This window comes from Melitaea cinxia, chromosome 14 (genome assembly GCF_905220565.1).
Source record: "Melitaea cinxia chromosome 14, ilMelCinx1.1, whole genome shotgun sequence".
Classification (NCBI taxonomy): Eukaryota; Metazoa; Arthropoda; class Insecta; order Lepidoptera; family Nymphalidae; genus Melitaea; species Melitaea cinxia.
Window position 1 is genome coordinate 10,718,607 of NC_059407.1, and position 18,430 is coordinate 10,737,036.

An 18,430-nucleotide genomic window follows, 5' to 3' on the forward strand; every position below is an offset into this window, starting at 1 on the left:
TGTATCATTTCTGTTTTTGGTGTACAATAAAGCGTATTATTATTATTATTGTACAATGAATATAAGTGAAAGATGGTAGTGGTGGGTAGTGGTAATAATAGGTACTGGTAGTAGTAGGTATTTTATAGTGGTAGTGGTAGGTAGTAGTGTAATGCTAGTAGTAGTAATATGTAGGTAAATTATATTGGTAGGTAGTAGTAGGTAATAGTTGTGGCGGGGAGCGATAGTAATGGTAGGTAGTAGTAGTGGCGGGGAGCGATAGTAGTGGTGGGTAGTAGCAGTGGCGAGGAGCGATAGTAGTGGTAGGTAATAGTAGTGGCGGGGAGCGATAGTAGTGGTAGGTAGTAGTAGTGGCGGGGAGCGATAGTAGTGTTAGGTAATAGCAGTGGCGGGGAGCAATAGTAGCGGTAGGTAGTAGTAGTGGCGGGGAGCGATAGTAGTGGTAGGTGGTAGTAGTGGCGGGGAGCGATAGTAGTGGTAGGTGGTAGTAGTGGCGGGGAGCGATAGTAGTGGTAGGTGGTAGTAGTGGCGGGGAGCGATAGTAGTGGTAGGTAGTAGTAGTGGCAGTGCGTGCCGACGGTAGGTAGTTCTAGGGGCGCCCACCCGCGCACACGGCGCTGGCGTCGGGCGGCTCGGGGCGCTTGTAGAGCGTGAGCAGCGCGTGCAGCGCGCGCGCGCGCCGCGCGTCGCCGGCCGGCAGCAGCGCCGCCGCGCCCGCCAGCAGCGCCGCCGCCTCCCCGCGCCGCGCCACCAGCGTGTGCGGCAGCACCTAGCACACCTCCACTCCTTATCGTACTGCCGTTTCGAGTTTGCGAGTTCGATTCCCGCCCGGAATGGATATTTTTATTTCTACAAATATTTCTTCGTCCTTGTGGGTCTCCCCACCGTGCCGCAGAGAGCACGTCGAGCCGTCGGTCACGGTTGTTATCGTAAATACCTGACAGTGATCTTTACTCATAGAAGAGAGCGTATCCGCCGACCCGCAGTGGAGCAGCGTGGGCTAAAATCCTTCTACGCGGAGAAAGAGGCCTATGCCCAGCAGTGGGATGTTGCAGGCTGAATGCGTATGCGTATGCCAATACTTTTCTAAGCATAATTAGTACTCTACGGGCTTGTTTTACTAATTGTAGATAACGCAATTTGACGGATAACGTTATTTAACAGAATAAAAGCTTTTGGATATGTTATTGTCTTTTACCATCGAATAACACTATGTTTCTGAGACATTTTTATTCAAAAATATAAATATATAAGTTATCAGTTCTAATATTATAAAGAGGAAAGATTTGATTGTTCGCATTAAATAACCTCCGAAACTACTGAACCGAATTGAATAATCTTTCACTGTTGAGCAGCTACATTATCCGCGTGTGACATAGTCGCTTCAGCCTGTAATGTCCCACTACTGGGCATAGGCCTCTTTCCCCATGTAGGGGAAGGATCAGAGCTTAATTCACCACGCTGCTCCTATGCGGGTTGGCAGATATATTCCCTACTATGAGTAACGATCGCTATAAGGCGTAGATGATAACCGGGACCGACACTTAACGTGCTCTCTGAGGCACGGTGGAGAGACCCACAAGGACTGCACAAACACCCAGACCACGGCAAACGACCGTATGGCCAATAAAAATGTTTGTCATGTGCGGGGATCGAACCCACAACCGCCAGCGCAACAAGCACAATCCATAGCTGTGAGCGTTGCGCCAACGCGGCGTCGGCGTTGGTCTGTGACATAGGCTCTATTATATATAAAAAAAAAATAGGAAAAATTGCAAAGCCAGGCGGGATTCTAGTAGTTTAATAAAAAGAAGAACAGGAAGAGAAACAGGCATTAAAGGCCTAAAGGCATAATCTTCCTCCTGTTACTAAAGTCTGTTCGTAGCTTATGTGCTGGCTAAACATTATCCACAACAATTTTTAATATTTTTATCTACAAACTGATTTTCGATCTTCGAGTAAAAAAAAAAATCAATATTATTTGTTTTGTGTTAACAGGGATAATTACTATTCCTGCAAATAGCGTGACATCATATATCAGAAAATATAATATATACGATAAAATCCTTTAACATACCCGAGGCAATGTATCAGCGACCAAATATAGTAGTCCAGTTAGTGTGATAGGTTGTTTGCTGTTCACCAGATCAGAAAGTAGATCATTGGACAAAGGTTCGTTAATATCTGATGATTCGTAGCACCACGATAACAATGACTCCTTCAAGTTGTTTGGGAGATTACTAAAAATAAAATATTTTAATGAAAAGGGGGAAATGTACAAATCCTAAAAGTTTATAAATTTAACAACTATTTTTTTTTTACAATTTTTTATGGCAAGGTTTAAAACGATTCGATACAATGTAAGTGGAGAGTTTGTTTTCTTTATTATAGCAATCTCCAAATCAAAAAATCCATAAAATTCTGATTAATATAATAATTAAAAAAATATACATATACTAGTTGACCAGGCGAACTTCGTACCGCCACATTTTTTAATTTTGCAATAAAAATATCGCGGTCATTAAACGAAATAAAACATAGCCTATATTTTAAGTTGGACAAAGTTACCTATCTGTGCAAAATTTCGCCAAAATCGGTCCAGTAGTTTCGAATATTAAACCCGGACAAACATTTCACGATATTTATATAATATACATTACCAATCAATCCACATTTCTTTGCTACAGTCAATAGTGTTGTACTCGTACTGCACGCGAGTCCACTCGCCCGCGTCGTTGATACTCATCGTCTCGTCTAGTGTGGTCACACTACCACGCCTACATGGAGAGCCTCGGACACTGTCCCCAAGTAACGCCGGGTCGAAGGAACTAGTGTTTGAACCCTCCTTTTTCATACTATAACAATTGTAAAAACAAAACAATGCCTTATGTAACAGAATTGTAATGTAATTAGAATTTTGGAGAATGGAGGCAATCTAAAAAAATACATCTTGTAGAAGAAAGAGACCTATAATAATAGTTCTTATAATATAATGTATGACTGTGAGTAAGAAAATAAGTGAGCTTAATGGTTAAGTACCCATATTAGAATTTTTTTTGTGGGGATTATGCCAAACTCTTTAATAGCCTTGTCGTCGTTTTTTCGTGACATCGTCCAACCAAATTATTTTTCCTAGCTATGTCAACGTGGGAATAAAACAAGGGTAGTATTTAATCCTAAAACTGTAAATCCAATTTTTTCTATTCAAATATTCGAAATTACCACCAAAAATACTGAATTGCACACTAAATTTGTTTATTAAATAAATCAAATCAAATATACTGTTTGATCTATAAAGCTAAACTGTTTTACTGAATGACTATCTGTTAACTAAAAGTAAAACTGATAATTCTGTGTGTGCAACAAAATATTTAAAACTATTTTTTTTTTAATCCATTCAATAAAACAGTAAGGTAATTCAGTTTCTGTTAACAAATTACAAAACAGTAAGGTAAATTAGCTTTTTTTTTACAAATTAATCTTTGTTATTACAACATAAAAAAATAATCTTATTGTATTAAAATAACCTAACCTAACCTAAAGTTTTATAAAATGATTTTGGAAATTCTGTTGTAAGATGTGAGAGAATTCAGTGTGCAAATTAGTATTTTTGCGGTGAATAATTTTGTCTCAAAATCTGTATGTCTGTGGTTTCACCTACATTTTCGTTGTAAATTAGATAAAAAGGCCATCTGATTTTGATTAATTTTATATGTGTTTTAATAAAATATGTTTAGGTAATCAAGTAGTTAATTTGTAACACATTCATCTGATATGCAGTGGGTTATTAGTCGGGAAATTTAGTTTGCTTGAATTTTAAATTGAGGTGCAATTAAAAATTCCCCATAAAATAATAACAATTTAATGTTTTATACATTCTACAACCACAGTGTAAAAATTTTTCTATGTACCTGCATTTTTATTTGCAGATAGCAGTTTGCAGTTTATGTCACAGACAGTCGAGACGGACGTGACATACTGATTTTTATTCCTATAAAAAGTATACAATAAAAAAAAATTAATACATAATACTTACGAGTCATTATTTTTATCAGTGTAGATCATCTCAAATTGCTCAGGAGTTGCACTATTAGTTGAATTACCACTGCCGTAGTGGTTCTCTAAAGCCGTACAAGTAATTGGTTTGTTCTCATCTGCCTGTTCTGCTTGTAACCTAGACTGGTCCATAATAAACTTCTCATTTGGTATTTGAAGTTCAATAGTTTTGCCTTCAGACGTCGGACTTGTCAAAGAATTCAAACTTAGTAATGCAGCATCATATAATTTTTGAAAATTTAACTTTTCCGTTTCTAATGCTATTATTTTCTGTTTTAATAATTCTATTTCTTCAGCCTGAATCAAAAGCTACAAATGATTAGAAATTATTACTTTTGTTGTTTATTAAACATAATTGTATGATACAATTGCATTTATTTCATTGCATTTTATATCATTACATGCAGGAAGATCACTTATAAAAATTTTCTTGGCAAATTATGTTATATTTAGTTTTAGTAAACGCCAATAATAATAACACACAATAAGTAAATCATTATATCATTTTGTGCTACTGAAACTTGAAAACCAGCACTTAATAATTTAATTTTTAATTAAATAATTTATTTAAAAAAAATATGCCACCACCCACCAGCCACTATTGTAGTCCATTGCTGGACATAGGCCTCCACAAGTTCGCGTCAAAAATGCGCGAACTCATGTGTGTTACCCTTAGTCACCACGCGGGCAGGTGGGTTGGTGACTGCAGGGCTGGCTTTGTTGGACCTAAGATGCTGCTGCCCGTCTTCGATCTGTGTGTTTCAAAGCCAGCGGTTAGATGGTTATTCCGCCATCGGTCAGCTTCTTAAGTTCCAAGGTGGTAGTGGAACCTTGTTATTCCTTAGTCGCCTCTTACGACACCCACGGGAAGAGAGGGGGTGGCTATATTCTTTGGTGGCGTAGCCACACAGCACTACTTATGTACAATAATAAAATAATGATGATAAAAACAAATTAATTAAACAAAAACCAGTTACTGTACATAAATTACGTAGAAAAATGTTTAATATCAAGGACAGAAAAATGAATTAGTGCTTGCTTATACATAATTATAATTTCTTGAGTCTTATGTTCGCTCACTTCAGCCTGTAATATCCCACTGCTGAGTATAGGCCTCTTTCCCCATGTAGGAGAAGCATCAGAGCTTAATTCACCACACTGCTCCAATGCAGTTTGACGGATGTATATTACCTACTATGAGACCGTAGCGCCAACGCGTCATCAACAAGTCTTACATTACAAGAATGCAATAATATTAAAAAGAATTTTCCAAAATGATGTAATGTTATGTCTATGCGATATGTATGTGTTTACATGTATGTAGTTTATCTACATATGCTACAAATTTGATTAATAAATAAATTAAATGCTTATTTTTATAAATATAAAAAGAAGATTAAAATAAAGGAATAAAAAGTAAAGATGTTTTTTTAGTTTAGTTAAGTTACAACATTCATATAATAATGTTAGTAAACAGCAAATGAAAGTTAATCACCTCATGATTCCATTCAGAGTCATGGTCTAATGATGTTTGACAACTCACACATACATTGCCGTCTTCTATGTCTGTTTGACATTCCATTTCACATAATGATACATTTGTGTTTGTAGTTACATCTACCTTAGGTTCAAGTACATTGATGGCACCGCCTCGGAACAGAGATATTAAACTAGCCGGCCTTGGCATATTTAAACCAACATCATCCCAATCTTCAAATTCCTATAAAGAAATTTATATATATTTTATTTTTTTAAAAACACATAATAAATTATAAATAAGGATATTTTATTTTTATTTAATTATTATTATTTTTTTTTTTTTTTTTTTTTGTTGAAATAAAATATTTTTTTCTTGTATTTATTTGTTCTTGTATATAAAACTATGTTGATCTCATATTTGTGACACTTGTAGATAACATAAAAAATCTTTTGTCATAACTTTTACAAGTAAATATGCATAATCAAAGATTACTCCAAAGTTGTAATCAGATCCCAATTAAATTTAGATGTGACATGATAAACATAGGCTTTCGATTAAATTAAAAATCATCAAAATCGGTATACCCAGTAAAAAATTATGTGGATTTTCGAGGGTTTTCCTCGATTTCTCTGGGACCCCATCATCAGATTTTGGTTTCCTTATCATGGTACAACACTTAGGATATCTTCTTTCACACAAAAAAAAGAATTATCAAAATCGGTTCATAAACGACGGAGTTATCCCTGAACATACATAAATATATATATATATATATATACGGTTGAATTGAGTAACCTCCTTTTTTGAAGTCGGTTAAAAATACATTAAAATAATTAATACTGATAATAATTAATATTAATGACAACATCTTTTAAATATTTCACAATGTAAAATATACATGTAAAAATTACCTGATCTGGGTTTTCATCAGAAAAAGTAATACTTGTCAACTTATAACTCTGAAGAAGTAGATATTCATTAATAAGGAAATTAAGAGCTCTCTTTTCATGTGGCTTTAATGATCTTTCATTTAAATTATCTTTAGTTGATTTATCTAAAGCAGATTCACCATCTAAAATTGAAAAAAAAAATCTTAACGAGTTTGTTATAAAAAATGATGTACCTATTAATAATAAAATTATAATTAATATAATTGTAATACTGAGGTAGGGTAAAGCAACAAACATCTTGCACAAAATCAGCCCAACTGGAGAAGAATCTCATGCTTACAGTAGATTACAGCCAAATAATAAAGCACTGTTATGTTTCTATGACAAGCAAGATAGCCAGAGTTCCATGGAACAGATGGGGACAGTCAGCAATGCTCCTGGTGTTACAGGCTATATCACCAATGATTTTTGCCATCATAATGGTATAAAAAAATTTATTGTATTATTTCTATACATACCAGCAAACTGAGTGAGATTTGCTCTTAATGCATTGATAGTTTCACGGGCTTTTCTTAATTCAAATTCAAGCACTGCAATATCCCCTCCACTTCCACCACGGTCTCCACCCCCATCTTCTGAATACCGTGCAGTATCTAACGAATCCAATGTAGCTTGACTGGGTGTCCGATCTATTAAATTTCATTGTAATTATGTACAAAATAGGTCTCTAAATAATGGGGCTAGGGGGAGAGGAGGTGAAGGGGAGGGAGGAGTTGGGTTTTTTTACCCCCCGGACTACCATTATCGTGTAAACCCTGTGGTTATGGAGATATCGTAGTTAAGGTTTTGAGGTTGAATTTTTAAATTGGAAAAAATTAACCTACCACCTTTGAGCTTAGAATAAAGCTTGGCTCCGGAGCTGCGGGAAGTGCAGCCCTTCCACCCTTGCGTGCGAGAGCTGCCATCTCTCCGTGCCTCTGGCTTAAAAAAACACTCTAGGGGTAGGGCAGACCAAGACCACGTGGACAGTGGGGTGCTCCGATACGGTTTTGGGTATTTTTCGAATTTCTATACCTATATTTTAGCACGCAATGTTACTAATTTTATTAGAATATTATGTCTAACGCGTTATTTTGTTTAAAAGTGTCTATTTGTCAGTCATTAAAGGTCAATTCCTATCATATGTTGATGTTGCAGTAGGGATCGTTTTTGTGTACATTTGTTCGAAAATAACATGTAAAAGTCGTGGAACGGAACATGAGTGCACTTCCCGCAGCACCAGAGTTAAGGTAGTCAGAAATAACAAAAATTTAACCTCCCATAAATTAGAAGCTGATTATGTACATAATAGCAAATTTCATATATATATTCGTGAATCATAGAATAGTTAGTTTTAAAAGATTTTCTTCTTTCTAATGAAATAAAATACGTACGCATAGTACTAATATCCCCCGCTCGTGATACATGTTGTTCAAAATTACCAGGATTAGAAAAAAATTCTCTAAGTTGAGGCAGTTCTTTTCCACTTTCAACAAGTTCCGTGTGAAGTTCCAATGCAGTTAAAAAGAAGTTGTCTTTAAGTAATTTTGTGGCTATGTCCTCGTAAGTCATAGGTAGACTTGTCGCGAAAGAACTTCCTTCTGCATCCTTATATGGATTCATTTTTACACTACCTTATGTTAAAACATGACACATACATATATTAGTAATATGTTTTGTTTGTCAACAAAATTGCATTTTCGCCCTGTGTTTATGTTTTTGTTATTAGTATGGTTCTTCTTCTTCTTTGGCTTTAGCACCCTTGCGGAATTGCCAGTATCAGAGTAGATGCTTCAATGTTGGGTGAGTGTCTGTTGTTCAGTTAGGACATTGACAAGACTGACTTTGCTATTTATCAATAATTGTGGAAGTACAAGTTAAATAAAAAGAAAAAAGTTTTTTTTTTTTTTACCGATATTGAAAGAAACTGTTGCTCTACCTAGAACAAAACACAACAAAGGTTAGTAGGACATTACTCTATAGTCTAATGTTATTTTCTACAATAAACGCACACAAAGTATCAACAAATGGTGTATCTTACAGAGAAAAATATGGAATATGCTTATTTAGTCAAAATACTCAAAAAATGACGTTGACGTTTGACAGTTTGACACCAGTAACAAAAAAATATACAATAAGGAGGTTACAGTTTACAATTTTACTGGAGCTAAAAAAAATACTTAATTCAAGAGTCTGGTTACTAGCTAAAACAAAATAAGAAATAGTTTTATCTATTTCGTGCGGACTACACATGAAGCCGTCAAAAAAAACTTGGGATACTTATAGATACTAAAAGTTTTCGAATTGCCGTCAGTATCCGTTTGGAGGCACCACTGTGTTTAGAACACAGGTATTCATGCAGAAAGGAGAGTGATTCTTTCGGACTACACGGCCTTTCCTACACAAGAGTTCAACTACTGTTTCCTAAATATAACCATTAAAAAAACTCCTGCCACCATCGGTCTTATCGTGTCTACTTGAATTAGTTCCATGAAGGTGGCAGGAGACCCGATGGATAGATGCTGCTACCTTGGGAAAGGAGACGAGTACTCTTGTGAGGTCCTGCCCTTATAAACTAGCTCCGTCCCATGTCAACAGCTTAAAGAGTGGAGCTACTACGGAGAAAACTGAAATTGTTAAAAGGTACAAATATTCATCACTAATTTCAAATTACACCATTGTGCATCTTTGAATAGCAAGTGGTAATAAAATTAAAAGATTTAACTTTGTCTTATTACCTCCACTGGTAACAATAGGGTTGGTGAATTTTTCGCCTACATTAATAAATGTTTTCAAGCATAGGTTGAAACGTAATGAATAAATAAATTTATGAGACCCAGAATTTAAAGTCGACGGAAAGAGATTTCTCTTGGTGACAATAGTTGACCGTTGCCGTCTTCCATTTAAACTAACACTAATAAATGGATTTGCTGTGCAATATATATATACACATATGATAATAGCTGGTATAGTGATCTGCTTCTATGCATGTGACAAATTTTAAACACGGATTTTACAAAAAAGGACTACTTTTAAAAGCTTGGGTTGTCTTTAATTATTTGTTTTAAGAAGGTTGCAAACAAGCCTAAGGTGGATCTGCTGCTAAGCAGATACCTTAACTTATGAATGCCAGCAACACCAGACGCACAGCACGCGCGTTGCCAATCACATCCCCGACACTCTCCAAGAGCTCTGGGTACCTTACTCACGACTGAAACACAACACTATAGTGTACATTCTATATATTTATGTAATCTAATATATGAATTTCTCGTGTCGCGATGTTTGTAGTTAAACTCCTCCGAAACGGCTTGACCGATTCTCATGAAATTTTGTGTGTATATTGGGTAGGTCTGAGAATCGAACAATATCTATTTTTCGTCCCCCTAAATGTTAAAGGTAGTACTCGCCAATTTTTTTTTTTAATTTTAAATAAATTTTTTATTTTTTATTTTATTATGATTGTCGTTGAAAAATACATACAATCCTAAATTTTCACCCTTCCCCAATTTTAAATAGTGTTTAGCGGCAAGACAACGTTTGCCGAGTCAGCTAGTACATATATATACATATAATAAAATGGTAGGAAAGTCAAAACTGTACATAATTTTTTTTTTAAATAATATTTGGGATGTGAGCTACAATCGATACCGAAGCCAAAAATATAGTTTTTAGAATTTTTGTCTGTTTGTCTGTACGTATGTCCGGGATAAACTCAAAAAGTACTGCATGGATTTACTTCAAATTTGGCACGAATATTATTAAGAAGTTGGTCAACATATAAGCTACATAATATCACGCTATCACCTAAGGGGAACGAGCAGTGAACCTTTATTTCTTCAACGCATTCTGTAACAACGTGTAATCTAACGACGCATATTTGAATGTTGTTGTTATTATGTTAATAACCATATCATAAGCTAGCTATCACACTATAAATAAAGATATTCTGTTGTATATTTAGTATCAGCATTGCAGCCGTGCGAAGCCGGGGCGGGTCGCTAGTATATATATAAGTCTACTTGAAAGCAGTGTTATTCAACTGTAATCTTCTAAAAGGTTGATGTTCTTCCCCAGGCGAATTGATCATTGACATAATCAATATTAATATTCATGCAAAAATTAATAACGCTTATCAATAATCGATATTTATTACGATAAATTTGAATTATCACTTAATTAGTAAGCAAGTCGTAGTATATATACTAATTAACGTTAATTGGACCCTTAGTGGTCTGCAGCGAAATTTGCAAGATGAAGGTAGTTTTTTGTTTGTGTTTAGCTGGTGAGTGTCCCCAATTACTATTACGCCTGTTTTTTCGCTAAAGGTATCAAGAATTAAAATATTATTATTATGTCGGCAAGATCGAAAAATATTATTCATATTTCATCAGTATGTAATTCGTATATAAATAAAATGTCTAAAAAGCACGATTTACTAAAACAAAACCGAGCTAAGCTCGGTCATCCAGGTACTAATAATATTGTATAAGGCATAATAGGCAATTAAAAAACTACTTTTTGTAAGACCTTGTCAGAAAAGGCGAAAGTTAACGCACGTTTCTTTTTCCTACTGATAATTAGATAAATTAATGCAGGTATAAAGATTATAATGCAAAGTGACTTCTCGATGTACGCGAGCAGCAGCAATAAGTAGATGTCTAAATGTAAATGTGACAAAAAAATATGAGCCGTCACGTGATTGCTGGCTGATATGTGTAACGTCGAAATTATTTTGTACAAGTAATAATAGGGCTTACTGAAGTTTTTTGACTTTTGATTTTTTTAAATTATTTGTTCGTCCTTTATTCGTTATTGTTCGAATGTAACAATCGTTTGTTTGTCTTTGATTTTTTTTATAACTACTAGCTGACCCGGCGAACTTCGTATCGCCTAACAGTCGATTTTTTAATTTTATTAATTTTTTTTTAGAATTTTTCTCTCCATAAGAACCATCCTCGTACTTCAAGGAATATTTTAAAAAAAGAATTAGCGAAATCGGTCCAACCGTTCTCGAGTTTTGCGCTTAGCAACACATTCAGTGACTCATTTTTATATTATAGATTAATTAAACAAATATAATTATATACAAAGCCAGTACTGCGGTCACCAACCCGCCTGCCCAGCGTGGTGACTATGGGCAAAACACATGAGTTCACGTTATTTTTGGCGTAAACTTGTGGAGGCCTATGTCCAGCAGTGGACTGTATAGGCTGTAATGATGAAACAAATATTCACCCTACTAGATATATTTATTTTTGTCGCTCAGATTAATTAATTTTGATTAATTATCGTTTGTTCGACCACCGTTGATGATTGATCGATAATAAAAACCATTAAATTCTTAATAATAAACATTTTTTAATTTTTTTTCAAACATACAGGAATAGATGTATGAATAGCATCATCTCACTATGATAGTTCTGGAATTGGTGCTGGGTACTTTTTTATTAGCATAATTTCGTCCAATTTTATCCAGAAAATGATGACAATAGTTTATTTAATAAACATTTATTTTATTTATATACAAACATTTTTGATTCAAAAATTTCTTTAAAATTGCGACAACTCAATTATAATCTAGTATAATGTAGTACATATACTTCATCATATAGCATTTCGATGCGTCGCCACGGCCTGTATCGACACGCTAAAAATTAGGTTTACCCTTGCCTATAGATGTTTCAAATCAAAAAATTTCAACTCATTCTTAAACTATTTATGTTAATTTTATTCTATTAAATTAGAATATTATTATTATTATTATTATTATAATTCGGTCCCGTTTGAAAAATTTATTTTGAAATGTCACCAAAATATTCCGCTTGTTAAACAAGTTCCTAAAGGAGCGAGGATGTCTCAAGCTAGATCTCTATCATCTGTGATTAAAAAATGTATTTCGGACACTGATTCGACCTGGCAAAATCTTTGTTTGTTTTGCTACAAACTTTTACATGTTGATAAAACCAAAAATAGTTCTTTATCAACCAAATTAAAACAGAATAGGTTGTTAGACATTTCGATTATCATTCCTAAAAACCCACGACCTTTGTATTCTGATTCTAGTAAAATTATTGAAAATAAAGCAATGGATGGAGATCTTAAGAATGCAGCTCGCATTCTTTTCTCTAGTGATACCCTCGCACCTTTTGATAATAAAACGCTAGAAGCCTTACGCGAAAAGCATCTCTTACCGAATCTGGCGTCTTTGCTCCCAAGTCCACCTATTTTCAATAATGTTTTACAGGTTAAAAATGCTGCAATTATGTCGTTTACAAGTGGCTCCGCTAGTGGCATCGACGACATCACACCACGACATCTTAAAGATCTTGTGAGTGTCTCAGCCGGTGACACTGGCAGGGCTCTCTTGAATGACATAACCACTCTTTGTAATTTCATGTTATCTGGCAAAGTATCTTCATCTTTTTTGTCTCATATTTACGGTGCAAGACTATGTGCCTTTAACAAAAAAGACGGTAGTATCCGTCCAATTTGCTATTGGGACCACATTTCGCCGTCTGGCGTCTAAATTGGCATGTAGACACATTGTCTCCAGCCTAAAAACAAAATTTCAACCAATACAAGTGGGCTTTGGAAGCCAAGGAGGCTGTGAAGCAGCAGTTCACGCAGCTCGTACTTTTTTAAAAAGTAATGAGGCTGAAGTTCTGCTCAAAGTTGATGTTAAGAATGCTTTGAATTCTTTAGACAGAGCAACCTTGCTTAACGAAGTTTCATTACATCTTCCTCAAATTTATCCTTATGTTTGGCAATGTTACAGTTCATCATCTCAACTACTTTTTGGCGAAAATACAATTTTTTCTAATGTCGGCGTTCAGAAAGGAGACCCACTAGGTCCGGCTCTTTTTAGTCTAGGTATCCACAAATGCATTTCAAATTTAAAATAAAATTGAACATATGATACCTAGATGATGGAACCATAGGCGGTAAAGTGGACGATGTCGTTGAAGACTTAATCAAAATTAAAAAGGTTTAAAAAGTTTGATAAAATTGGTCTCAAATTAAAATTTTCAAAACATGTGTGTGACATGTATCGCGCAACATACTAACTACGTAACTAGAGAAAACTGACGTATTCTACATCGCGCTATCAAAGCTATCAAAGTGATTGAGTATATATACAAGAACCCGACAATAACCGTCGGGGCGTTAGCTCACCAGACACAACACCCGTCTGGTCAAAAGATCCTCCCCTTGCGATGGCAGACGAAGAACTTCACACCACGTCCCTCACGCTACTAAATGTGAATTTTTTTTCACAGATCTTCTATCACTTTCCAAAATTAATTTAGGAACGGAATTATTTAATAAAATTGCTGGTTATTTAAAAATACTTCAAAGAAGTACACTTTGTCTTCTAGGTACACCACTTTTTGATGAGGGCATACAGCCAATTTTGGATAATAAAATTAAAATATTTGTTGAAAACACTGACAAATTGGGTACTCTAAATTCTCATATTGCCTATACTATATTAAAAGATTGTCTATTTGTCCCAAAATTAATGTATATTTTACGCGCAAGCCCAATTTGGAAATTTCCTGGAATGACCGAAAAACTTGATGACACTTAAAAAATTCATTAGAAACAATTCTAAATCTATCTTTTGATAAAAATTCGTGGACCCAAACTACTTTACCAATTAGAGATGGTGGCATCGGAGTGAGAAAAAATTCTAGTGTCGCTCTTCCTGCGTTTCTTACTTCTGTGCATAGTATCAAGGGTTTATGTTCTGACATCTTAAAATCTAATTCAGTCCAAATTATAGATGCTACAGATACAATAGAAAACTGGAAGTTAACGTATCCTAAAGACGATATCTCGAAGGACGTTACAAGACAAAAATTTTGGGATATACCAATAGTTCACAATACTCATATAAGTTTGTTGCAAAATCTTACAAGTGGCAGAAACCGTGCCAGGCTTTTAGCTGTGTCAAATAAAGAGTCAGGTCACTGGTTACATGCAATGCCGTCAAAAAATCTTGGGACACTTTTAGACAATGAAAGTTTTAGAATTGCTCTCGGTCTCCGGTTGGGAGCTCCACTGTGCTTTGAACACAGATGTCAAGAGGTTGATTCTTTCGGACTACACAGCCTTTCCTATAACAAGAGTTCAGGTAGGTTTTCCCGCCACGGTTCCCTAAACGATAAAAAGAGCCTTTACCACCATCAACGTTCCTGCTCTTATCGAGCCTACTGGAATTAGTCGCAATGATGGCAAGAGCCCTGATGGATTGACGTTGGTTCCCTGGGAAAGGGGACGGTCGCTTTTGTAGGACGCAACCTGCGTTGACACACTTACTCCGTCTCATGTCAGAGAAACAGCCTTAAAAGCGGGAGTCGCAGCGGAAAAAGCTGAAACAACTAAACGGCACAAATATTCGTCACTAATTCCAAATTACATCTTTGTGCCGTTTGCAGTCGAAACACTTGGACCTTGGAGTAGCAGTGCTAAAATTTTTTTTAATGAGATAACTCCTCGCCTTATTGCCTCCACTAGTGACAAGAGGGCTGGTGCATTTTTTACCCAGAGAATCGGCATAGCGATTCAACGGGGAAATGCTGCCAGCATTCTTGGCACAATTCCACGTGGATATGATTTATACCAAAACTATCTGTAAATATTTAGTTCTTAAGTTGTGAATTGTAAATATGTGTAATGTTTAATAAACTATTGTAAAAAATATATGATATTTTAATTAAATAAATGTTATCGATATTGAATTTACAGTATGTTTTAAATTTTTGTACAAAATATTTTATTTAAAATTGAATCGTATTTGAATTTATTTGTTTTGTTTCAGTTTGTGCAGCGAGCGCTGTACCATTTGAGAAATTAGAAGTCAATAAGGGTTTTGTCGAACGCTACGACGATAACGAAATTTGGCAAGGAGAAGCTTTAGAAGAACAAGCTAATCTGAATATCTTATCAGATTTTTCTAGAAACCCTGCCAATAATCGCTATTTGCTCTTCACCAGGTAAATATTACGCAAAAATAAAAATAAATATACCTACTATGTGCAATCTATGCCACTTACAATCAGTTGATAAGTACAGGATTATTCTTGAATTAAGATAAGACAGTAAGATCTTGATGATTAAGTTAAATAACAACAAAAATATTTTAAATTGAATTCATTTTAATAAAATATATTTTAACTTAGTATTATTATTTTTAGACGCAATCCTTCATCCTCGCAGACTCTTCAAAATGGCAACAGCAATAGTATCACTTCATCGTTTTTCAATGCCAATAACCCGACGGTTGTAATCGTTCATGGCTGGTTAAGCAACCAAAACACTAATCTTAATGGTCATCTTAGAGATAGTAAGAACAAAATTACAATCTTACAAACGAAACTTTTTGTAACTAAATCAGCTTAGCTCCTTTCAAAATTCCTTAAATAGATAGAACAAAGAATAAACAATATCAATTGACTTATATAAAATTTTCAGCATTCCTTCGAAAAGGCGACGTAAATGTCATTGTTATGGATTGGAGAAGACTAGCTATTTCTGATTATGTAACTGCTGTTGCTGGAGTGCCCGCAGTAGGTCGTGGGTTGGGACAATTCCTAAGATTCCTCAACAGTGTCACAGGGGCACGCTTTGAAAGTATGCACTTAGCTGGCTTTAGTTTAGGTGCTCATGTAGTTGGTAATGCAGGCAGAGAACTTAATGGCCGAGTAGCACGTATTACTGGTAAGTAATGTCTACAGTTCTTTTAAAGCCGATATCTCACTATAGTTTAAATATATAAAATGCTATTCTATCAAAAACTAAACTTCGATTCTTGTTCATATTACGAGAAAAGGTTTATATACTGCAGATAAATATTTAAGCTGACAGTCATAGCCTCGACTCTGATTCTGTTTATATTTAATTCGTCGGTTTCCCATATTATATACAAATAGTAATCTATGGTTAATCTGAATAAAAAAATCATCCGCTTTCATCCACAGTCGACTATCGCGGCGAATCAGGCATCTTTCATATGAAGAAGAGATTTTTGTCTAACCATGAGACATTTAGGGAAGATTTTCTAATTTAATGTAGAAATATAATAAAATATTATTTTTGTAGGTTTGGATCCTGCTGGACCATTATGGAATCTTAATTCTAATCGTCTTAGAGCATCTGATGCGGTGTACGTCGAAGCTATTCACACTAATGGTGGAACCACAGGATTGGGAATTGGTTCTCCTGTAGCCGATGCCGACTTCTTCCCTAATGGTGGTAACTCTCAACCAGGGTGCTTAACCCCTATATGTAATCACAATCGTGCCTGGGAATTATTTGCTTCAACTGTGACTAATAACCACCTCGTGGGTAGACGATGCTCCAATATGGCGCAAGTGACACTAAATACCTGTCGAGGTGCAGCTTTTAATATGGGCAACGACGATTTAAACAAAAGAGGGTAAGCATAAATTTTATATATTAATAAAAAAAAATTACATACTTTCGTATTTTCATACGTAGCTTGTTGTTTAAAAGTTAATTTTTCATGTTTTTTTTTTATTACGTCATCTATAATAAAAAAATACTAATACAATTTTTTTTGTAATTTATTGTTTATCACTCAACCAAAATGTTTTAGGTTCGTGTGTGATAAAAAATTAATCCTTCTGTTTATCTTTTTTTCGTACTACTTACTGAAAAATACACATTTTCTTTCAGATCGGGCATATACAGATTGAATACGCAAAGAAGCTACCCTTACTAAGCTATATAATATTTTTGCTAAATTTAATATTAAAATAAAAACGAAGTTTTATTAATATTTGTAAAAAGTTTAGTTATTGATAAAAAAATATTTTCGATTTTTTATAACATTATACTTATTTGAGTCTTAATGATATATTAATAACCAATAAAAATTTAGCAGACATTTTACTGTTGTTTTTTTTTTTCAATCAAAAAGGAGCAAAAAAGTTTGTGTTAAACTGTAAAGATCAACCTGTAAACAATCGTACAGTCCGCCTGATGGTAAGCAGATACCGTAACCTATGGACACCTGCAACACTAGGAATATTGCAAGCACGTTGCCAACCCTAACCCTTTACCCTCCCTGGGAGCTCTGGCTACATCAGTCAGTTATAATTGTGTTTGCAGGCAAACGAAGTAAAACCGACTTCAATTATATCAAAAATACAACGTAGGTAGACGAAAAAATAGTCAAGTAAATACGCATTATCAAAGATTACTCCAAAAGATGTAATCAGATCTCGATAAAATTTAAATGTGACTACAATGTAAACATCGGCTTTCGATTAAATTAAAAATCATCAAAATCGGTACACGCAGTAAAAAGTTGTGCGGATTTTAGAGAGTTTCTCTCGATTTCTCTGGGATCCTATCATGAAATCCTGGTGTTGACCATTACGTGTACCTCGGGCAGTCAATACAGCTAGGTAAGTCCAACTTCGAAAACGAGATCTCTCGTAGAAACTCGGATGGGCAGCGTTCGGGAAACTACGGAGAATCTTCGCGTCCAATATCCCGCAGTGTCTGAAGACGAAAGTCTTCAACCAGTGTGTGTAGCCAGTGATGACATATGGATCCGAGACGTGGTCGCTAAATATGAGTCTCATAAGAAGGCTTAAAGTCGCTCAGTGGGTGATGGAGAGGGCAATACTCGGTATTTCCCTGCGTGATAGAGTAATAAATGAGGAGATCCGTAGGAAAATCTGGATAACCGACATTTCTTGAAGGGTCACACAGCTGAAGTGGCAATGGGCAGGGCAGATAGCTCGAAGGACCGATAGCAGATGGGGCGGAAAGGTTCTCGAGTGGCGACCACTTACTGGGCGCCGCAGCGATGGTAGGCCCTCCACGAGGTGGAACGACGATCTGGTTAGGGTCGTGGGAAGCCGCTGGATGCATGCTGCGCAGGACCGATCGTCGTGGAAAGCATTAGGGGAGGCTTATGCTCAGCAGTAGG

General features: G+C 35.5%; 2 protein-coding genes across 2 annotated transcripts in view; one reads left to right on the forward strand and one right to left on the reverse strand.

Annotated features, from left to right (window-relative positions):
• The window catches only part of LOC123659395 (RAB11-binding protein RELCH homolog), a 29,750-nt gene extending 21,662 nt beyond the window's left edge, over positions 1-8,088 (reverse strand). The window contains exons 1-8 of the mRNA XM_045594610.1: positions 7,860-8,088; positions 6,945-7,115; positions 6,448-6,608; positions 5,552-5,776; positions 4,037-4,365; positions 2,661-2,855; positions 2,078-2,240; positions 604-769 (exon numbers count right to left, since the gene is read on the reverse strand). Coding sequence (XP_045450566.1) covers positions 604-769; positions 2,078-2,240; positions 2,661-2,855; positions 4,037-4,365; positions 5,552-5,776; positions 6,448-6,608; positions 6,945-7,115; positions 7,860-8,088 — 1,639 coding nt within the window. The remainder of the gene's footprint in view (positions 1-603; positions 770-2,077; positions 2,241-2,660; positions 2,856-4,036; positions 4,366-5,551; positions 5,777-6,447; positions 6,609-6,944; positions 7,116-7,859) is intronic.
• Positions 8,089-12,553: 4,465 nt separating this feature from the next.
• On the forward strand, positions 12,554-17,276 carry LOC123659396 (pancreatic triacylglycerol lipase-like). Its single transcript, XM_045594612.1, has 7 exons — positions 12,554-12,796; positions 13,817-13,844; positions 15,281-15,464; positions 15,666-15,814; positions 15,943-16,188; positions 16,570-16,906; positions 17,167-17,276. Exons 1-7 carry the CDS (start codon positions 12,554-12,556, stop codon positions 17,210-17,212), a joined length of 1,233 nt encoding a protein of 410 aa, XP_045450568.1. The 3' UTR covers positions 17,213-17,276.
• The last annotated feature ends 1,154 nt before the right edge of the window (positions 17,277-18,430 follow it).